The 22758-nt window shown below is 44.1% G+C and overlaps 2 protein-coding genes across 2 annotated transcripts in view; both read right to left on the reverse strand.

Annotated features, from left to right (window-relative positions):
- Positions 1 to 16130, reverse strand: part of LOC139401973 (venom factor-like) — a 28430-nt gene extending 12300 nt beyond the window's left edge. The window contains exons 1-24 of the mRNA XM_071146002.1: positions 15994 to 16130; positions 15724 to 15753; positions 15488 to 15529; positions 15354 to 15392; positions 14947 to 15139; positions 13990 to 14164; positions 13802 to 13872; positions 13578 to 13669; positions 13084 to 13166; positions 12850 to 12937; positions 11971 to 12073; positions 11712 to 11826; positions 11336 to 11451; positions 10917 to 11060; positions 10411 to 10626; positions 8333 to 8533; positions 7907 to 8065; positions 7464 to 7593; positions 3549 to 3617; positions 3271 to 3400; positions 3011 to 3162; positions 1803 to 2010; positions 725 to 810; positions 195 to 334 (exon numbers count right to left, since the gene is read on the reverse strand). Coding sequence (XP_071002103.1) covers positions 195 to 334; positions 725 to 810; positions 1803 to 2010; positions 3011 to 3162; positions 3271 to 3400; positions 3549 to 3617; positions 7464 to 7593; positions 7907 to 8065; positions 8333 to 8533; positions 10411 to 10626; positions 10917 to 11060; positions 11336 to 11451; positions 11712 to 11826; positions 11971 to 12073; positions 12850 to 12937; positions 13084 to 13166; positions 13578 to 13669; positions 13802 to 13872; positions 13990 to 14164; positions 14947 to 15139; positions 15354 to 15392; positions 15488 to 15529; positions 15724 to 15753; positions 15994 to 16082 — 2871 coding nt within the window. The 5' untranslated portion in view covers positions 16083 to 16130. The remainder of the gene's footprint in view (positions 1 to 194; positions 335 to 724; positions 811 to 1802; positions 2011 to 3010; positions 3163 to 3270; positions 3401 to 3548; positions 3618 to 7463; positions 7594 to 7906; positions 8066 to 8332; positions 8534 to 10410; positions 10627 to 10916; positions 11061 to 11335; positions 11452 to 11711; positions 11827 to 11970; positions 12074 to 12849; positions 12938 to 13083; positions 13167 to 13577; positions 13670 to 13801; positions 13873 to 13989; positions 14165 to 14946; positions 15140 to 15353; positions 15393 to 15487; positions 15530 to 15723; positions 15754 to 15993) is intronic.
- Positions 16131 to 16470: 340 nt separating this feature from the next.
- On the reverse strand, positions 16471 to 21808 carry LOC139401974 (probable splicing factor YJU2B). The gene is made up of 11 exons (XM_071146003.1): positions 21736 to 21808; positions 21405 to 21449; positions 20637 to 20690; positions 20417 to 20499; positions 20284 to 20339; positions 20114 to 20174; positions 19859 to 20001; positions 19295 to 19467; positions 18438 to 18576; positions 18059 to 18251; positions 16471 to 17693 (listed from the first exon to the last, which is right to left on the reverse strand). Exons 2-11 carry the CDS (start codon positions 21405 to 21407, stop codon positions 17315 to 17317), a joined length of 1284 nt encoding a protein of 427 aa, XP_071002104.1. The 5' UTR covers positions 21408 to 21449; positions 21736 to 21808; the 3' UTR covers positions 16471 to 17314.
- Positions 21809 to 22758: the final 950 nt, after the last annotated feature.

Here is a 22758-nt window from a genome sequence, read left to right on the forward strand (position 1 = left end):
GTAATGGGAGGGTTAGGAGGGTTAAGACACAAAATGGCTGACAGGAAGGGATCAGAGGGGAGCTAGCGGGTGGGAGTAGAGGGAGTAGTAGGTAGATAGAGGTTTCCTCCGATATTAATTCATCAGCCTGATGGTTAAGGTACGGCTTGAGGATTAGATAGAAGTCATGGGTGAGAGGCCAGAGGTGAGCTTGCCTCCAAGTCCTCGTCGCCATAGTTATGGAGCACAGCTTTGATCTCCACGTGTTCGTTCCTCGCCACTGAGTACGGCAGCTTCAGGTCCACGAAGAAACGCTTCCACGCACGCACGTTCCACGGCTCGGCTACGCAGAAACCTGGAATAAAAACAAAATGATTCAAATGAACAAACAGCAGGTGGTTGAGGACTTCATGCTTTAGTTAGAATGATAGAATTGTACAGCAATATGTTGTATTCCTCATATGGCACCAGTATCCTCACTAGCATACTACCTGGACTCCTCCTGGGAAATGACTGAATATGGGTACAGTGAGAGGAAGCCATTTTAGACCACTGACAATTAGGCCCAATCCCAAATAGACCCCTTAAATCCTAAACCCTATGCACATGTGGTGATCTGATTGGACATGACAGGTGTTAGTGATATGGTAACAGTTCCACCTTGCCCTCTGATTGGTGTTTCACCTTGCCAACAAGGGCGTGGCTATGGCTACCATGGCTACCCCAGGGGAAGGGAAGGGTCTACCTGTTACAGGTGAGGAGCTGATGGCTAGTACCCCCCACTGGGTGATAGTGTCTGGGAAGATGGATTCCACATGCAGCGTTGCCAACCTGTAAGGAACAGACCCAAACTAATGAATCCCATTGAGTTGACCTCTTGTAAGCTCAGCTTGTGGCATGAGCACAGTAAAACATTATCTTGAAGGTAAATAGAGAGAGAGACTGGTGGATTGTGATCGATTGATGCCGTTGCCTAATGCAATGCTAACAGTGACACGCACGCGCACAAATAAATACACACACACATAAATATCCCTGGGACAGTACACGATGGTGCAACAGTGTTTATTTTTTGGGGGGAATGAAAAAAGGCCAGGCTGTTCCTGATCTGTTAACCCAGCCAGTCTCAATGTGACCTCCAGTCCACTGTGGTGCAACTCTGGGGATTTACAGAGTAGGTCGTTTCATTTCAAAGGGATACTGCGAGATTCTGTCAATTTGCCCTTTTCTACTTCTCCAGAGTCTAATGAACTCGTGGATACCATTTCTGTGTCTCTATGTGCAGTATGAAGGAAGTTCTAGGTGGCTACCAGAGCGGCAGGTAGCCTAGTGGTTAGAGCGTTGGACTAGTAACCGAAAGGCTGCTAGATCAAATCCCAGAGCTGACACAAGGCAGTTAACCCACTGTTCCCACCGTGGCCGTCATTGAAAATAAGAATTAGTTCTTAACTGACTTGCCTAGTTAAATAAAGGTCAAATTAAAAAAATAAAATAAATAGGTAGTTTAGCAAGACAATGATGACTGTAAGTCTACAGGTAACTAGCTTAATTGCCAGAACCTTGCAGTATCCCTTTAAGGGTGAGAGGAGTGTGGCTTGGCCTATTCCCCTTTCGACTGGGATCACAAAACTGGGCAACCCCTCATAGAAAGAGTTTTCCCTGGACAGGTCATGTGGTTAGGAAAAACCCCTGGCCCTACTCATAGGAAGTAGCCTGTAGTGTGCACAGTTCAGCACAGTTTCAAACCAAGTCTTAGCCTATGAGCAGGGAAACTGCTGTCCCTTTCTATAAAGGGGTGAGAGGACAGACACACATTCACTCACCCGTCTCTGCTGTCCTCAGGCACACTGGGCAGCGGCAGGTCTTTCCACAGCCATGACTCATAGAACTTAGACCTTACTGTCACCTCACTCTCCTCCATAAAGTCATCCTCCTCTTCCTCCTCCTCTTCCTCAGCAAAAGACCCTCTCTGAACTTCCAGAACAGGTTTGGATTCCATTCTCACTAAAGACTCGCTCAATATTTCTTCACCTGATGCCAAAAAATAAACATGTTAAAACTCTGTTTGATGGATGAGTGGATGAATCGATTGATTGACGGATTAATTGAGCAATCAATCAGTTTGAACTCAGTTCTCTGCTGTAACATACAGGGGCCACTTGGACGGAAGTTAGATCTGGTTAGAATGAAATTAAATTAGACGAGGGGTCCAAGACTAAGACCGGGAGGGGAGCGAGGGGTCCAAGACTAAGACCGGGAGGGGAGCGAGGGGTCCAAGACCGAGACCAGAAAAATGCAAATCCACCATAATAAGAGTTGAAAAAGTCCAGTATTTCTGTGTTCAGATTTCAGAAGGACATTCTTTAGACATTCAGAATGGGGATAAATGCTGAGGACAGAAGTTATCACTAATCCAAACAGGTCCATAAGAAGACAAGTTTACCCTAGTGTCCCCTTACTAATAGTTAGCATAAAACTTTCAAGCAATTTCCCACACTAGTTCCTACCAGCAAATCAAGGAAATCCTGCTGAGCACTGAAAAATATCCTCAAACCTTGTAGTGAAAGTAATGGACAGTCATTTTACAAGTAAAGTAGGAACCCCAGGTTTCAATAGGGGATCAGATATTCATGTGTCATGAAAGGAGTGTGGATATTTGGCCTGGCGAAGCTGTTTTACGTGCTGACTGGTGATGTGCAGTTTGCGAACAATTCATTATTTTTGAACAACTCTTTTGACTGACTCGAGAGTCATGATTCGTTCATTTTAGTCATTTGTTTGACCTGCTAATGCTGGCAGCAATGAACCCTACAGCAGGGTTAAGACACACTCTTCAGGCTCGGTGGCTCCAGAGAAGAGCTTTGATCTCCAACTAACTGTCTGTCATATGGTGCAGGAAAATAGATCATGAGCATAGAGAAGAAAAATACATGATTAGAACTGATAATGAATCACATGGTGCAAGAACAAGTGCAATTAATTGATTATTGAATGTTATGGACGCAGCTTTGTAGAATCAAAACACACAGACTCTGCTCAACAAACTCAATGGTCTCTCGCATCTCGGGGAAAATGTGTCTGTCCAGGGTCAGCCTGAGTAGATCTGTGGTGGTAGGCGGTATGGTGGTGGTAGGGGGTAGTCTGGTGTCAAACTCCTCTCCCCTGTACTTGGAGCAGCAGTACCTGAAAGTGCCAAACAATTCTGTTCAGTGCACTTCACTTCAATTCAGCTCAACTCAACAACTCAATTCAACTCAACTCAGCTCAGCTCAATTGAACTCAACTCAGTACCTGAAGGCCTTGATGCATTCCCATCCCTCAGTGATGTAGAGGGAGCGTCGGGTGCAGGAGTAAGGCATGGGGATCTCTCTCAGGCCATCCTTACAACACTGACGCAACAGCTTCTCTCTGTAGTGGTTCTCTGTGGGGAAGAGAGAGAGCTCAGAACCATCTATCTATCAATCAATCAATCGATCCACCTTTCCGTCAATAAATCAGTCCCCCACTCAATCAATGAATCATTCCATACATCAACCAAAAATGAACATAGCACTTTTTCTGTCACTGACCCAGTAGAGTTCTGCGTTGCAACATCTCAGCAGAGCGCCTCCTCCTGGACCTCCCTGGGCACTGCATGCCTGCAGAAGAGATGGAAGGGGGGGGGGGGGGAACACAGATGTCTATACCACTGGTCTGTTTTACTCAAACTCATGATTGGGCGACTCTGGAATGTTTTGCTTTAACTAATCTTCCCTGCAGGCTCACAGTAAACAAACACAACATTACAAACATGGCCTTTGGATGCCTGCAAAGGCCATGTAACCTTGATTTAACTAGGCAAGTCAGTTAAGAACAAATTCTTATTTACAATGACGGCCTACCAAAAGGCAAAAGGCCTTCTGTGGGGGCGGGGATTAAAACTAAAATGAGTTAAATAAAAATATAGGACAAAACACATCACGACAAGACAGACAACACAACACTACATAAAGACAGACAACACAACACTACATAAAGACAGACAACACAACACTACATAAAGAGAGACCTAAGACAACACAACACTACATAAAGACAGACCTAAGACACCACAACACTACATAAAGACAGACAACACAACACTACATAAAGAGAGACCTAAGACAACACAACACTACATAAAGACAGACCTAAGACAACACAACACTACATAAAGACAGACCTAAGACACCACAACACTACATAAAGACAGACAACACAACACTACATAAAGAGAGACCTAAGACAACACAACACTACATAAAGACAGACCTAAGACAACACAACACTACATAAAGACAGACAACACAACACTACATAAAGAGAGACCTAAGACAACACAACACTACATAAAGACAGACCTAAGACAACACAACACTACATAAAGAGAGACCTAAGACAACACAACACTACATAAAGACAGACAACACAACACTACATAAAGAGAGACCTAAGACAACACAACACTACATAAAGACAGACCTAAGACAACACAACACTACATACAGAGAGACCTAAGACAACACAACACTACATAAAGACAGACAACACAACACTACATAAAGAGAAACCTAAGACAACACTACACTACATAAAGACAGACCTAAGACAACACCACACTACATAAAGACAGACAACACAACACTACATAAAGAGAAACCTAAGACAACACTACACTACATAAAGACAGACCTAAGACACCACAACACTACATAAAGACAGACAACACAACACTACATAAAGAGAGACCTAAGACAACACAACACTACATAAAGACAGACCTAAGACAACACAACACTACATACAGAGAGACCTAAGACAGCACAACACTACATAAAGACAGACCTAAGACAACACTACATAAAGACAGACCTAAGACAACACTACATAAAGAGAGACCTAAGACACCACAGCACTACATAAAGAGAGACCTCAGACACCACAACACTACATAAAGAGAGACAACACAACACTACATACAGAGAGACAACACAACACTATATAAAGACAGACCAAAGACACCACAACACTACATAAAGAGAGACCTCAGACACCACAACACTACATACAGAGAGACCTAAGACAACACAACACTACATAAGAGACCTAAGACAACACAACACTACATACAGAGAGACCTAAGACAACACAACACTATAGAAAGACAGACCTCAGACAACACAACACTACATAAAGAGAGACCTCAGACACCACAACACTACATAAAGACAGACCTAAGACAACACAACACTACATAAAGACAGACCTAAGACAACACAACACTACATAAAGACAGACCTAAGACAACACAACACTACATACAGAGAGACCTAAGACAACACAACACTACATAAAGACAGACCTAAGACAACACAACACTACATACAGAGAGACCTAAGTCAACACAACACTACATACAGAGAGACCTAAGACAACACAACACTACATAAAGACAGACCTAAACAACACAACACTACATACAGAGAGACCTAAGTCAACACAACACTACATACAGAGAGACCTAAGACAACACAACACTACATAAAGAGAGACCTAAGACAACACAACACTACATAAAGACAGACCTAAGACAACACAACACTACATACAGAGAGACCTAAGACAACACAACACTACATAAAGACAGACCTAAGACAACACAACACTACATAAAGACAGACCTAAGACAACACAACACTACATACAGAGAGACCTAAGACAACACAACACTACATAAAGACAGACCTAAGACCACACAACATACAGAGAGACCTAAGTCAACACAACACTACATACAGAGAGACCTAAGACAACACAACACTACATACAGAGAGACCTAAGACAACACAACACTACATACAGAGAGACCTAAGACAACACCACACTACATAAAGAGAGACCTAAGACAACACAACACTACATAAAGAGAGACCTAAGACACCACAACACTACATAAAGACAGACCTAAGACAACACAACACTACATAAAGAGAGACACCACAACACTACATAAAGACAGACCTAAGACAACACAACACTACATAAAGAGAGACACCACAACACTACATAAAGACAGACCTAAGACAACACAACACTACATACAGAGAGACCTAAGACAACACAACACTACATACAGAGAGACCTAAGACAACACAACACTACATACAGAGAGACCTAAGACAACACAACACTACATAAAGACAGACCTAAGACAACACTACATACAGAGAGACCTTAGACAACACAACACTACATACAGAGAGATCTAAGACAACACAACAATACATACAGAGAGACCTAAGACAACACCACACTACATAAATAGAGACCTAAGACAGCACAACACTACATACAGAGAGACCTAAGACAACACAACACTACATACAGAGAGACCTAAGACAACACAACACTACATACAGAGAGACCTAAGACAACATAACACTACATACAGAGAGACCTAAGACAACACAACACTACATACAGAGAGACCTAAGACAACACAACACTACATACAGAGAGACCTAAGACAACATAACACTACATACAGAGAGACCTAAGACAACACAACACTACATACAGAGAGACCTAAGACAACACAACACTACATAAAGAGAGACCTAAGACAACAACCATTAGAGGACTGATGTTACCCTCTTTCCTCGTATTAATCATTAGAGGACTGATGTTACCCTCTTTCCTCGTATTAACCATCAGAGGACTGATGTTACCCTCTTTCATCATATTAACCATTAGAGGACTGATGTTACCCTCTTTCCTCGTATTAACCATTAGAGGACTGATGTTACCTTCTTTCCTCGTATTAACCATTAGAGGACTGATGTTACCCTCTTTCCTCGTATTAACCATTAGAGAACTGATGTTATCCTCTTTCCTCGTATTAACCATCAGAGGACTGATGTTACCCTCTTTCCTCGTATTAACCATCAGAGGACTGATGTTACCCTCTTTCCTCGTATTAACCATCAGAGGACTGATGTTACCCTCTTTCCTCGTATTAACCATCAGAGGACTGATGTTACCCTCTTTCCACGTATTAACCATTAGAGGACTGATGTTACCCTCTTTCCTCGTATTAACCATTAGAGGACTGATGTTACCCTCTTTCCTCGTATTAACCATCAGAGGACTGATGTTACCCTCTTTCCTCGTATTAACCATCAGAGGACTGATGTTACCCTCTTTCCTCGTATTAACCATTAGAGGACTGATGTTACCCTCTTTCCTCGTATTAACCATCAGAGGACTGATGTTACCCTCTTTCCTCGTATTAACCATCAGAGGACTGATGTTACCCTCTTTCCTCGTATTAACCATTAGAGGACTGATGTTATCCTCTTTCCTCGTATTAATCAAAAGAAGGTGGCTCTTCCTGTGTGTGTGTGTCTGTCTGTCTGTCTGTCTGTCTGTCTGTCTGTCTGTGTATGTGCGCCTGCGTTGTGTGCTACCTTGTCTAGAAGAGGTGGCTCCACCAGTGTTGGAGTAAAACAGTAGTCCAGCGTCAGTGAAGACACCCATGCTGTTGCTGCCCCCACCGTGGGTACAGCCTATGTCCCCCCCTTCCACCACCTGCCAAATCTGATGGGGGCAAAGAGGAGTCAGAGGAGAGGGGTCAGAGGAGAGGGGTCAGAGGAGTCAGAGAAGAGGGGTCAGAGGAGTCAGAGAAGAGGGGTCAGAGGAGTCAGAGAAAGAGGGGTCAGAGGAGTCAGAGAAAGAGGGGTCAGAGGAGAGGAGTCAGAGGAGAGGGGTCAGAGGAGAGGAGTCAGAGGTGTGTTATCCAGATGGTAGCTTCAGATGATTGGCTGATCGACTGACCCCTCCACTGTCCCCATTACTCTCCTCTCTGTGTCTCTGTCTATTGATTTCCAGAGACCCACACAGTCTCCCTCACCTTCCTCTGTGTGAGCCTCTGTCTGTTGAGCAGGAACACAGCGTTGTCCACCACCACCAGACTGACCATGGCTCCTGGGTCTCCTCTCACCTGGAAGTTGAACCCTCTCCCTGGGTGGTAGTACTCTGAGGGCCTGGAGCCAGCTGGACCAACACTCAACTGGGGCGGGGGGGGGGGGGGGGGGGGCAATGATATTTGAATTGTCTTTATTAATTTGGAACTTCTGTGAGTGTAATGTTTACTGTTAATTTGTATTGTTTATTTCACTTTTGTTTGTTATCTACTTCACTTGCTTTGGCAGTGTTGACATATGTTTCCCATGACAATAAAGCCTTTACATTGAATTGAATTGAAATGAGAGGAAAGAGAGTGGAACATGAGAAGCTGGTAGTTGAACCCTTTCCCTGAGTTGTCCAGTCCACTCACCGCCCCAACACAGGCATCCTCCACATCCACCCACACAGAATCAGCCACCACCTCCGACGTCCCCGCCCACGGCAGCATGTAGAATGCCACAACGCGAAATGAGGGCATCATCTCCTTGGTAACGGTCAACAGAATGTTGGTCATGTCCTGACCTCCGACCTCTAGTCTCTTGGCAACGATGATTTTGCCCTTGTTCAACACCTGTAGGAGGAGTTTGAGACACACTTCATTCTGTTCACTAAATATTTCCTTTGGGGACAGACAAAGGTACATTTTGAAGACAGAGCTACAACTACAGTGGGGAGAACAAGTATTTGATATACTGCCGATTTTGCAGGTTTTCCTACTTACAAAGCATGTAGAGGTCTGTAATTTTTATCCTAGGTATACTTCAACTGTGATAGACGGAATCTAAAACAAAAATCCAGAAAATCACATTGTATGATTTTTAAGTAATTAATTAGCATTTTATTGCATGACATAAGTATTTGATACATCAGAAAAGCATAACTTAATATTTGGTAGAGAAACCTTTGTTTGCAATTACAGAGATCATACACGTCCTGTAGTTCTTGACCAGGTTTGCACACACTGCAGCAGGGATTTTGGCCCACTCCTCCATACAGACCTTCTCCAGATCCTTCAGGTTTCGGGGCTGTCGCTGGGCAATATGGACTTTCAGCTCCCTCCAAAGATTTTCTATTGGGTTCAGGTCTGGAGACTGGCTAGGCCACTCCAGGACCTTGAGATGCTTCTTACGGAGCCACTCCTTAGTTGCCCTGGCTGTGTGTTTCGGGTTGTTGTCATGCTGGAAGACCCAGCTACGACCCATCTTCAATGCTCTTACTGAGGGAAGGAGGTTGTTGGCCAAGATCTCGCGATACATGGCCCCATCCATCCTCCCCTCAATACGGTGCAGTCGTCCTGTCCATTTTGCAGAAAAGCATCCCCAAAGAATGATGTTTCCACCTCCATGCTTCACGGTTGGGATGGTGTCCTTGGGGTTGTACTCATGCTTCTTCTTCCTCCAAACACGGCGAGTGGAGTTTAGACCAAAAAGCTCTATTTTTGTCTCATCAGACCACATGACCTTCTCCCATTCCTCCTCTGGATCATCCAGATGGTCATTGGCAAACTTTAGACGGGCCTGGACATGCGCTGGCTTGAGGAGGGGGACCTTGCGTGCGCTGCAGGACTTTAATCCATGACGGCGTAGTGTGTTACTAATGGTTTTCTTTGAGACTGTGGTCCCAGCTCTCTTCAGGTCATTGACCAGGTCCTGCCGTGTAGTTCTGGGCTGATCCCTCACCATCCTCATGCTCATTGATGCCCTACGAGGTGAGATCTTGCATGGAGCCCCAGACTGAGGGTGATTGACCTTCATCTTGAAATTCTTCCATTTTCTATTAATTGTTCCAACAGTTGTTGCCTTCTCACCAAGCTGCTTGCCTATTGTCCTGTAGCCCATCCCAGCCTTGTGCAGGTCTACAATTTTATCCCTGATGTCCTTACACAGCTCTCTGGTCTGGGCCATTGTGGAGAGGTTGGAGTCTGTTTGATTGAGTGTGTGGACAGGTGTCTTTTACACAGGTAATGAGTTCAAACAGGTGCAGTTAATACAGGCAATGAGTGGAGAACAGGAGGGCTTCTTAAAGAAAAACTAACAGGTCTGTGAGAGACGGAATTCTTACTGGTTGGTAGGTGATCAAATACTTATGTCATGCAATAAAATGCAAATTAATTACTTAAAAATCATACAATGTGATTTTCTGGATTTTTTTCTTTAGATTTCGTCTCTCACAGTTGATGTGTACCTATGATAAAAAATGACAGACCTCTACATGCTTTGTAAGTAGGAAAACCTGCAAAATCGGCAGTGTTATCAAATACTTGTTCTCCCCACTGTATGTAAATGTTTAAGCTATATACGGTACCAACATATGGTTGAAAATATAAATATACAGGAGTAACTTGAAAAGACTTGATTTTGGATTGTAAAAAATCTGGACCATTTCAGTTTGCACTCACCAGCTGTTCCATTCAATTGTATGCTACTCCATTCGACTATATCCACTCACCAGGTATGTGAGGTGAGTGATGAGTTCCCTGTGGGCCTTATCGGCAGTGTTGATGTGTAGACTGAGGCCAAGGCTCTGCCCCAGAGAGACTGTGGTGGTCCCAGTGGAGATATACAGGTAGTTCTGTCTCTGTTGGTCAAAGGGTGTGTAGGGGTGAAGGGTCATCTGCTGTCTGGCCTGCTGCTCTGGCTGTAGGCCCGTCTGTTTGGTCTCAGCCTGTGTGTTTAGGATTTACAGGACACACACATGAAAACCAAGACACACACGCACACATGCTCGCACAGCCATACACAGATACACACACGTACACAAGTACACAGAAACAGACAGGCAAAGTTTTGCTTATGAACACTAAGAACTGATAGTTGTTATAACTGCTTAGGGCATTACTGAGGGTGGATATAGCTGGTTATACTTGATTATAAGCACCATTAGCTCTACTGAGTGTGATTATAGAAGGTTATAGCAGGTTATAGCTGGTTATAAGCCCTGTTAGCGGTACTCACAGTGATGATCTGAGGGCCTAGCTCAGCAGGCATGTTGATGGCGGTCCTGATGGTGCCACGGTGGCTGGTGATTGGGTTGGCCAGGAGGCTCACCTGGACCGGGACGTTATGAGCCGGGGAACCATCCTGGAAACTCACCTGGATCTGAAGAACACCGTTAGAACCCGTTAGAAGGTAACCTGATCCACCACCCTGACCACTGCGCTCTCGTTTCTTTTAACAGAATGTAAGCTTGTGAGATGAGGATGGTAGAACGGGGCTAGTTAGAAGAACCTGTTAGAGATATAAAACACTTTATACCTGGATCTGAACCAGACTCTCTTATCTCAGAATGATATTATTATATTGCATCTCTATGGCTCTTATCTCCCATAAGGTTGATCCTTTCTGTCTATCAGGCGTTGATGTTGTGAGTTTACCATGATGTCGAAGGGCAAGCCAGGCTTGTAGTACTTTGGTGTTTCTATGAAGGAGAGGACGTAAGGGGACTTCACTATCTTAATACCAGACTTCTCTGCTTCCACCAGGTCACTGCCTATAGAGGAGTAGAAAGATACAACACTGTGTTAGCCCGCTGAGTCAAAGTTTAGGCATTAGCTTGGGGAGCTACCACAAGTCTTTAGGTCTCAAGCAAGGTTTTAAATCAATCCTACCATAGTTTGATGGACTGGGTTCTAACCTAGGCATTAGCTTGGGAAGCTAACGTAAGTCATCAGGTTTTGGATAGCCTGCATCTGACCTTTTTCATTCGAAGGTCCATTGTAATTTAATTCAACAAAACTTTATTGACCTTACCTGATTTGGTCAGCACTGAGGCCTTGACGTAAATAGAGCTTCCAACCAGGGAGCTGAGGTCGGGGTAGGCCTTCCTGATCTCCGCCATGGTCAATGTAGCGGTGCCTTGCTGCAGCTGAAATGAAGGAAGGAAAATGGCAGTTGTTGTATGTTTACACTTTACGCTGAATTGATCTTCCTTTGATGTGTGAGGTGTGTATAACTTTAAGTTGTGGAAAGGGTCTAGCACTTCATAATGTAGTGTACTACCAGTACTCACATTGGTGACCTGCTTGATCAATGGTAACCTCCTCTTCTCCTTGTTCACCTCCACCCCAAACATCACGTAGGCCGTTCCCTGGACATCTTCACCATACAGGTATCTGTGACCAAAGAAATACAATTACTAGAACGGCCTCACCATTCAGGTAGCTGTGACCAAAGAAATACAATTACTAGAACGGCCTCACCATAAGGTAGCTGTGACCATAGAAATACAATTACTAGAACGGCCTCACCATAAGGTAGCTGTGACCATAGAAATACAATTACTAGAACGGCCTCACCATACAGGTATCTGTGACCATAGAAATACAATTACTAGAACGGCCTCACCATACAGGTATCTGTGACCATAGAAATACAATTACTAGAACGGCCTCACCATACAGGTAGCTGTGACCAAAGAAATACAATTACTAGAACAGCCTCACCATACAGGTAGCTGTGACCATAGAAATACAATTACTAGAACGGCCTCACCAAACAGGCAGCTGTTACCATAGAGCTAGAATTACTGGAACAGACATTTCCATTCAAGTCAACAGTCGTTCTATGATGGGTGAGCTATTTTTGTGACAATTATCCATTATCACAACTATTATTACAGTGTTAATGTCGCTTTCACGTCCTGTCGGGAAACTGATATTTCCGACTTGCTTACTCGTTGTAGAACGATGATATCCGAGTTTCCCACTTGGGAAGTATCAGAATCAACCAACAGGAAGCTTAATTTTAACTCTTGAGGTGCTGAGTATCTGAAATGTCATGAACCCGGCATTAGTAACACTTTGTCTGAAGGGGACCTACATAAGGGTTTCATAAACCATACATAACACATTAATAAGCAATACAGTAGGTCTACTTTAGTGTTACTAACCTGGCTGTGATCTCCACCACCAGCTCAGTATCATCCAGACGGAGGAAGGGTTTCTTGGGAGTCAGTGTGACATTGAAAGCAGGCAGCACTGCAACAGAGCATTGTGTTAGCTCCCCAAGCTTCTGCCCAGGCTTTAGCTCAACGAGTAATAATATGGATAATAATATGGAGAGGGAACCACGTTGAATGACGCACAGGCACGTGCAGACATATTTACAAAGCCCTTCCACCTACCGTATTTCTTCACCTCAAACTCACTACTGAACTTGTTCTGTTGCCAGTTGTCAAATTTTGCAATGATCTTCCACGTTCCCTCACTATGACAGACACACACAAACACACACACACACACACAAACACACACACACAAACACACGTATTAGCATTAGTAAATGGCAGTAGGATAGGGGTAACACTTTGTATGGACATCCTCTTCATACAGTATTCCAAGCACATTTATAACGGCGTATGAGTTATAACTGCTCATAATGACTACATTCATAGAGCATTATGACCAGGCGGCATCATGATTTATAAAGCAAAGTGTTACATATTTGAAAACCAGGCTAGAATCCTCATATCAGGCTAGAATCCTCATATCAGGCTAGAATCCTCATATCAGGCTCGAATCCTCATATCAGGCTAGAATCCTCATATCAGGCTAGAATCCTCATACCAGTCTAGAATCCTCATACCAGGCTAGAAACGTCATGATGTTCCTGACTCACTTGACTATGTCAGGTAGAACGTGAGTATCAGCAAAGATTCCATTCTTAGCTATGGTCCTGGAGGTCTGTTTCAACACGACGCCGTCTGAATTCTGACACACACACACACACACACACACACCTTAAATCGTATGAAATATTTGTATTTCTAAAACATAATGAAGTGTTACTTTCTATAATTTAAGACATGTAGGCTAAAGGGCATGTGATGAAATTTTAGCCACCTGGAATTCAATGGTGATGGAGCTGTTGATGGCCTGGAAGGTAGGTGTAGACACAAAGGCCCTGCAGCGTACTGCAGAGAGAGAGGGAGAGAGAGAGAGATCAGACAGACGGAGACGCCATTCATCATTCACATGAACCTAACATGTCATTGAGAACTTTCTTTTTCTCTCTCCCTCATCCCCCTCACCAGTGTCTCCAGGTTTGTAGAGGGGCTTGTCTGTCTGGATGAAGATGTATCCTGAGTGGAAGGAGACCATAACAACCTGTTCAGCTTCGTGGTAGCCCCCAAACTCTGCTTTCACATACACATACTGGTTCCTGGAGGACTCCTCATTCCCCTTGACCAGACGCTTTGAGGGGAGCTGGGAGGGGAAAGAAGAAGTATTTTATAAGCAGATATTAGCCTTTATAATGTATTGGAGGTTCAGTCAAAATGGCAGTTATTTATTCTGGATCATAAAGACAGTATAATAAGGCATTATACAGGGGACATACATACTCATGACAAGTCTTAATCACCTGTATGGTCTACTCTTGAGGGTGAGGGGAATTTAACTGAATCACCTGTATGGTCTTGAGGGTGTGGTGAATTGAACTGAATCTAATGGAATCACCTGTATGATCTTGAGGGTGTGGTGAATTGAACTGAATCTAATGGAATCACCTGTATGATCTTGAGGGTGTGGTGTATTGAACTGAATCTAATGGAATCACCTGTATGATCTTGAGGTTGTGGTGTATTGAACTGAATCTAATGGAATCACCTGTATGATCTTGAGGGTGTGGTGTATTGAACTGAATCTAATGGAATCACCTGTATGATCTTGAGGGTGTGGTGTATTGAACTGAATCTAATGGAATCACTTGTATGATCTTGAGGGTGTGGTGTATTGAACTGAATCTAATGGAATCACTTGTATGATCTTGAGGTTGTGGTGTATTGAACTGAATCTAATGGAATCACTTGTATGATCTTGAGGGTGTGGTGTATTGAACTGAATCTAATGGAATCACTTGTATGATCTTGAGGGTGTGGTGTATTGAACTGAATCTAATGGAATCACTTGTATGATCTTGAGGGTGTGGTGTATTGAACTGAATCACTTTTATGATCTTGAGGGTGTAGTGAATTGAACTGAATCACCTTTATGATCTTGAGGGTGTGGTAGCTGTTCGCCGGGCCGAGTGTGACGGTGTCCTGCAGGAGCTGGTACCTCCTCTCCGGGTAGTCATGGACTGTTATGGTGACGGTGACAGGGCTGTTAAGGCCATGGGATTCTAAATAGATTGACTCCTCACTGTCTGTTCTCAGAATGTTAGGGGCTAGGAGGATGAACCTGGGGTGAGGGGGACAAGAGAGAGGAGAAGGGATGAGAGGGAGAACAGGGAGAAGATTAAGGAGGGAGAGGAAGAGAGAGTGAGAAGACCACTTTTTTATTTTATAATCTTACCCATTTGGCAAACTTTGACATGCATACAGTAGAGTAGTATTTTAGTAACCGAAAGGATTGCCTTTTTGTGCTTATCTAGATACTTTTGGGAGCACTGTACCTTGGTTCCAGACTGGTGTGGTCTTTTGGATTTCTTCTACTGTAAATAAATGAAGCATTGTTTTTTTCCTTTAATGCCAACATTTGGTAGTGCGACATGAGGGTTCAACAAGGTAGAGAAGATTCTGTACTCACTCATGAAGATCAAAATACATGTCAAGGTCCATATATTCAAATCTGAATGGGCACATTGAGTGTTGTATACATTTCAGAGAACTGCATTGTTCTTAGACTGATATTACTAATAATACATTATTGATCATTATGATTACATATTGCAGTTACGTGTTACTGTGAATTAGGAATATAGTGAATATTTAGATTTGGTCTGAATTAGAATAAATAGAAGAGATAATAATCATAGACCCTACCGGCGACGATCCCATGGACTCAGTCGCATCCTAAAAAGTTGAGAAATACATCTGTTAAAAATGTGACAGTCAGGGAGTAGTTTAAAACAGCCCAGAAACAAGTAAAAAATAACTATATTTTAGTATTTTGATTAGCCCACTGTGTAATATACAACCCCAAGAAATCGCGCCTGTCAGCAGTCAAGTTTAAGAAATAGCGCTTTTAGTAGAGAGCAAAAACTTAGTACGGTCTACGGCAGCAAAATGAAAAGTTGAGAAAGGAAAACTTACCGTTCTCGGTTTGGGTTGTTGAATATTTGGGCGCAACAGCTACAGAAAACGCAAACCAACAAAATGTGGAGCAGTGTTCCCCCTGCCATTCTGACAGTGTATGGAACTAAACTCTCACGACACTGGGGAAAGAACTCTTTCACACAGAGACAACACCCCCCCCCCCCCCAGAGCCCAGCCCCCAAAGAGTGTGATATTTTGGCAGACTATATTCAAGCAATACCTATCCCTTTTTTAATTGGTGAATACAATTGCTAACCAAATGCAGCTAAGCTTCAACAATGCTAAGAGGTTAGTTGCTTTTGTAATCATGTAACATACCCCAAATAGTATGCCTCCTCTGCGTGTGTAGCAAAGACAGAACATTTGATATTCCCAATATTAATCATACATGACTGGGATCCATGGCTGTGCATTATGTTCTAAGTTATCTTGATCATGGCTTATAGTTTCTATAAAGAAAATACAAAAACGACATTGATTTACAGCGAGAGCCGCAAAGGCCCGGATATTTATCAGATGAAATGAAATGTACATGTTTTACCAAGAGCAATGTAGACATACACTGCATATCAAAGGACAAGTGTTTTCAATGACATTCACATAATCACTCCACTCTGTAGAATACACGACTTCTACACAAATCAATACAACTGGAAAACAACATCTCGTCCATGGTTATTTAGGGTGAAAAGATCCCGTTGTCAAACACATTCTGTACCTTCAGTCCCAGTCTCACACACAATTTGGCCATAGAGCAAACTGTCTCGTAGCCGGTTTACACCAGACTGAATGCAGGGCTCACCATTGTTTCAATACACATAGAAAGTGGGTACACATGGATGCACATCACAATGATAACATGTAAACCAAACAGGAGACAACTTAGTCATTTTGAATACATTCTATTGACACAGAAGTGCTACTGTACCTAGCAAAATAGTGTCGCAGCGATTGCTAACTAAACCATTTTAGCAGGCTAGCTTATCATTTTGGCTCACTATGGGGCAAAACAATTCGCAAATGTACCATTAATTAGCCACCGCAAAATGTATTCTGCTAGCAAACACTGCAGCGGGTTCTATGACATCTCCACTTTCCAAGCATATTGAGCTCAGCATTCAGTCTGTTTTAACCAAGCTAAAGGTCTGGTTTGTCTAACACAAAGTCAACAGTCCATCCTCATACTCCTAGGTCTGGCTTCAGGTTGATGTTTACCATAGCTACAGATCTAGGATCAGATTCCCCTCCCCCAACCTTAACTATTTAGTGGAGGAAAGTCAAAACTGACTCAAGATCAGCATCTAGGGGAAACTTGACCCTACACCCCGGGGTCGGAGTCGGAGGAGTCACTGTAGTCTGCAACCAGTGACGTCCTCAACACCCCAGAGCAACCACTGTCATGGTCCTCCAGTACTGTCCCACAATCCTCTCCTTTCGATCGTCCTCTGTCCTCTTCTTCTGTTGTGGTGTTAAGAATCTGCATCTCCAGAGATCTCATGTGAGTTTCAACCATTTCCTGTCTCTGCTCAGGCTGTGCAACTCCCAAATCTGTCCCCCCAGTCCTTTGTGTTTGTGCAACCTGTAACTCCTTCCCCTCCGGCGAGAGACTGTTTCCCAGATCATTGGTTCCTGGGTCTGAGTTCCTGCGTGTGACTGTAGCGCAGACCTCTGGTTTGTTCCCAGAGCCCTCGGTCTTCCTGTGGATAACCACACACACACACACTATCAATCAACTGTGTAGCAAATATGGTGAACACACTGCAACAGGTTAGCACAACAAAAAGGTGGCTTAGGTTACATGAACATTACTGGGCCTGTTTTCACAAAGCGTTTCAGAGTAGAAGTACTGATCTAGGGTCAGCTCCATCCTGTCCATGTAATCTTATTCATTATGATCCAGAAGGGAAAACTGATTCATACATAATGATGTTGATAGATCCACTAACATTCATGTAAATTGTAAAGTCTTTTGACTAGTTGTGTGTTGGGCCCAAGGAAGATTATCTGTCGTCATTGGCGTCAGCAAATAGGGAAATTCTAATTCACCCATTCATTGACCTACCTCCTTATGAGACTGTGTGGGTTAGGGGAGGAGACTTGGGGACCCAGGGCTTTGGCCACAGCAGCACCTTTCCCCTGTAGGCCCAGCTTCTGAAGAAGGCTGCCTGCAGCGCTACCTGGTGGCAGAGTGGGGGAACTGAACCAGGAGCGGCTAGAGATCTCCTTCCGCTTGTAGTTCTGCCTGTCATCGTAGGCTAGAGGAAGGGGATGAGGAGAGGATGGTGTTCTTTTATGAAAAAGTAGTGTGTGTGTGTAGTTTGTGTGTGTGTGTGTGTGCACGCTTGCCTGTGATATAGTGTGTATGAACAGTGTGTGATTGAGAGAGTCTGGTTTATAGTGCATTATTATTCTCTGTGTGTGTGTTGTACATGCCCACTTACAGTCAGGAGCTGTGTAGGTGAGCAGTGCTGCTAGTTTCTTGTCCTCCTCTTTCTCGGGCAGCAGAGGGATGGACAGATTTGTCCTCTTTCTCACGGCGTTGTCTTTCTCCTCCTCCTCCGCCATCACTTTCTTCTCAGTCTGCGTATTAGATCAGTGGAGATGAACAGTTAAGTCAGCAGCCCTAAAGACAGACTTACACCTATCCACCCTATTTACACAACGTCCCATTGAGATACATCTCCTTTACAAGGGGCTTCTCGCATCCTCGCCGCCTTTTGAACCATACTGGAGGAAAAACTCCCAAGGTCCCTCCACACTGACCTACTTCTCCAATGTGTTTTAAGGAGGCAAGGACAAAGGATACGAGGAATCAAGGAAAAACTATTTGACAAAGAGTCCAAGTAATTCCATGGGCGAATCCCAATCCTCTCTCTTTCCTCCTGAAGTGTGCACTCGTTCACTACTCCCCACAAATGTAAAAGCATTGGATTGTGTAGGTATGGCTAGACTAGAGGGAGGCGAACAAGTGTACACTTCAGGAGAAGGGTAGAGAATCTAAATGTGGCCTCGAGTGCATTGTAAATTGTAATTACTTCGCTACTATGGCCTATTTATTGCCCTACCACCTAACGCCATTTGCACACACTGTATATAGACTTCCTTTTTTTCCTATTGTGTTACTGACTGTGCGCTTGTTTATCCTATGTGTAACTCTGTGTTGTCTGTTCACACTGCTTTGCTTTATCTTGGCCAGGTCGCAGTTGTAAATGAGAACTTGTACTCAACTAGCCTACCTGGTTAAATAAAGGTGAAATAAAATAAATAAACAGTTATGATCTGAATGCAGTGCATTTACCCTGAACTTCCTGCGGAGCTTGCTGTTGAGTATGAAGTCGTCCTTCCATCCAGCCTGATGATCCTGTAGCTCAGACAGAGAGGGAAGAGCCTTCCTCAGTTTCTCCTTGTCCTTACCACCATGGTCCAGCTTATACATGGGGTCTGTCTCTAACTTCTCCTTCTCACTACGCTCTGGGGAGACACACAGAGGGAGCAGGGACAGGAAATGAGGGGAGGGTATAGAGGGGTGGTAGAGAGAGGGAAATAAGTGGGGTAGGTGAGAAAAGAAGAGAGCACATGAGAGATAAAGGGAAGACAATGAGGCCTAAGAAATGAGCAGACAAGACACAGAAATGGAGGAATAAAGGAACTGATATCAATAGTGCCATTGTTGGAAGAGAATTGGAGTCCATTCTGTTTTGGGGTTTGACGTATTAAAGAACAAGAGGTCGGGACTAAAAGGTGGCTGAGAGGCAAAATGTCATTAGTTGCCAGGGATGAGGATGTTCATTGTCGGCCATATCCCATCCTTCCTCTCACACACCTAACAGAATGTAAAGGTCAACGAGGAGAAATGAGTTACCTGTAGTGAGGATCTGTTCATTGTCAGCCATGTCCCATCTCTCCTCCTTCCGCTGCGCGCCGCACACGATGACGTAATCACAGGTGGCCGGGTCTGTCTGCATCTCAATGTAGTTCACACACAGGTGGCACTTCATCCGGAACCTGAAGAGGAGCACACAGGTAAACCAACACAGATGTATGTATTGGCCTTCAGTGTGTGTGTGTGTGTGTGTGTGTGTGTGTGTGTGTGAGATTGAGATGTGTCTGGTCTCACCTGTAGATTGGCGTGGTGTAGTAGTTCCCCACTTTCTTCTTCTCAGCGTTATAACGTACACCTGAGTGACACAAATGTATGATAAGAAATGGCTGTAATTGATTATGTTTCTGAAAAAGGAAAACATATAGCAACTTGGTTGAAAACTGAGAATGGACGAGAGAGCTTACCCATGCCGATGTGATTCTTGCAGCCATCACACCAGATATTATAGGGCATCTCAAACCTGTGAAAATACATAGACAAAAGTCAGTTTCCTGTAACCCTCCTGTAACCACTGAATTTGATGTTTGTGTTACTGACCGGATGATGAGGATACCCTGGGACAGTTTCCTGGCCCTCTCTCGTAGAGCATGGGTTCCATGGTAACCATTGAGGGAGCCATGCTAGAGAGGGATGGGGAGAAATGGAAAGCGAGAAAAGAGTCAGAGTGAGAACAGGTTAAGAGGCTCACGTGTAGACTGATTTCTTAAATCCATTAACCTATCTATTATATGTGATGATGGTCAGTAGTCATATTTACCTTCTGTGGGTCGAAGTCCGGAGGGTAGTAATGGTTTTGTCCTTTCCTCTCACCCTGAGAAAGGAGATATGGAAAAGGAGGAAAGTGTGAACACCTAGTAAGTATTCAACACACTAGTAGTTAACAGTGCTCTTTTGTCCACCACGGGTGGCACCAGATTCTCTCTACATGGATAAGGGGGAATAACTAGTCAGTTGTACAACTCCTGCATTTAACCCAACCTTTCTGAATCAGATAGGTACTGCCTTTAAATCAGCATCCTCGTCACGGGACCCAGTGAGCAGTTGTTGTTGGGGGTTAGCTGCCTTGCTCAAGGGCAGAACGGCAGATTTTTCCACCTTACCGGCTCGGGGATTCGAAACAGCGACCTTTCGGTTGCTGGCCCAACGCTCTTAACCGCAAGGCTACCTGCCGCTCCAGTGGGGCTTCCTCACCGAGGAAACCTGGTGCCACCAGTGGGGCTTCCTCACCAGTGGGGCTTCCTCACCGAGGAAACCTGGTGCCACCAGTGGGGCTTCCTCACCGAGGAAACCTGGTGCCACCAGTGGGGCTTCCTCACCGAGGAAACCTGGTGCCACCACCAGAGGAAACCTGGTGCCACCAGTGGGGCTTCCTCACCGAGGAAACCTGGTGCCACCAGTGGGGCTTCCTCACCGAGGAAAACTGGTGCCACCAGTGGTGGACAAATACTAAAAGAGCTCATTTACAAGGACACTAATGTTCGCTACTAGTGTGTTGAACACATTTTGATGTGGCCTGGCAACTTACCATGTTGTTAGCTTGTACAGCGCACTAGAAGATAGCCTTTGTCACCTAGGGGAGAAAACACAGGGTCATAGCTTCGTTTTTGTGTTTACAAATGTTTGCACACCTTGAAGTTAGCCATCTAACTTAGACGTTCGAAATAAGATAGCTTATTTACAAGCACAACCGCTAGCATAGCTAACTAGCTCACGCTACCATCTTGAATAATAAGCCAAACAACCGTTTTAGGAATGTAACAGGAGATGTGGGCCCATAATTAACACGAACTGTAACCGAAACATAACTGTTTTCGAAGAAAAACAATTGAGATATCACAAAGTAGCGTGCTCCTTACGGTTTTCCAAAGCATTAGCTAGCAGAACAAAATCGACAACAGTGCATACACAAAAACGTCACTTCCGTTTTGTGAGAAACGTCACACATTGGTGTCTGCTTTTTTTAATCGTCTCTGATTAATTGTGCCTGCACAAAGACTTCTACTTTTTGTGAAGATATTTTCGTATACTTATTTTTGTACCCCAAGACCCATTGGAAAAGTCCACAACTATGACAATTCACCTTTTTACCTCCCTCCTCCGTTGTAAGTTGTTATGATGGAAACCAGAGCGTCCATCAAAGTGAAGGGACATGGGCAGTCAGGAGACAGGCCAAAACTCCTGGATAATATCAACATAACTCAGTTAGCATAGGCACTGGACTCTGGAGAAACCTCAGACTGTGTGTGTCTGCCAGGGGGGTTAGTTTTGACCTGGTGGATGTGCCAGAGACGTGAGGGATACCCACTACAGGTGTCTCCCTTAACAGAGAGAAGAAACAGTCTGGCAGGTAATGACTGAGAGTGGGAAAATGTATTATCTCCATAATCATTCTATTCTGGATGTTGGTGTGACCTGGGTCAATACAGTATGCCAATTAGGCCTAGGCCTATGATAGAACAAGACTGTCTCTCCAGCTATGAAAGGATTTTTTTTCCGAATTTCACATATCTCTGAATATGAAAATGTTTCCCCCACCAAAAAAGATTATAAAAGTAGCTTTTTAGGCTACTGACTTCTATGTCAATTTGTATCTGCCCCTCACTCTCACTGTTTTCCTTTTTAATAAAAGCAATGACTACATTGGAAGAAAAGAGGCATGGCCAGAGAAGAGGTCTGGGGAAATGATGGGCTACTGTCTATCAAGGATCAGGTGATTAGGACTGGAGGGAGGGATGCAGGGTAAGGAATGGAAGGGAGAGGTCAGGGATACAGCAAGAAGGATGGATGGAGGGAGGGAGGGATGCAGGGTAAGGAATAGAAGGGAGAGGTCAGGGATACAGCAAGAGGGAGGGAGGGAGGGAGGGAGGGAGGGAGGGAGG

Source organism: Oncorhynchus clarkii, unplaced genomic scaffold (assembly GCF_045791955.1).
Source record: "Oncorhynchus clarkii lewisi isolate Uvic-CL-2024 unplaced genomic scaffold, UVic_Ocla_1.0 unplaced_contig_4281_pilon_pilon, whole genome shotgun sequence".
Taxonomy (NCBI): Eukaryota; Metazoa; Chordata; class Actinopteri; order Salmoniformes; family Salmonidae; genus Oncorhynchus; species Oncorhynchus clarkii.

Excerpts from the sequence above, each read along its gene's own strand:
- LOC139401974 (XM_071146003.1), bottom strand. Across the intron at positions 20,500-20,636 it reads CGGACTTCGACCCACAGAAG|CATGGCTCCCTCAATGGTTA; the intron begins GTAAATATGACT and ends ATCCCTCTCTAG. Across the intron at positions 17,694-18,058 it reads CCACACAGTCTCATAAGGAG|GAAGACCGAGGGCTCTGGGA; the intron begins GTAGGTCAATGA and ends GGTTATCCACAG.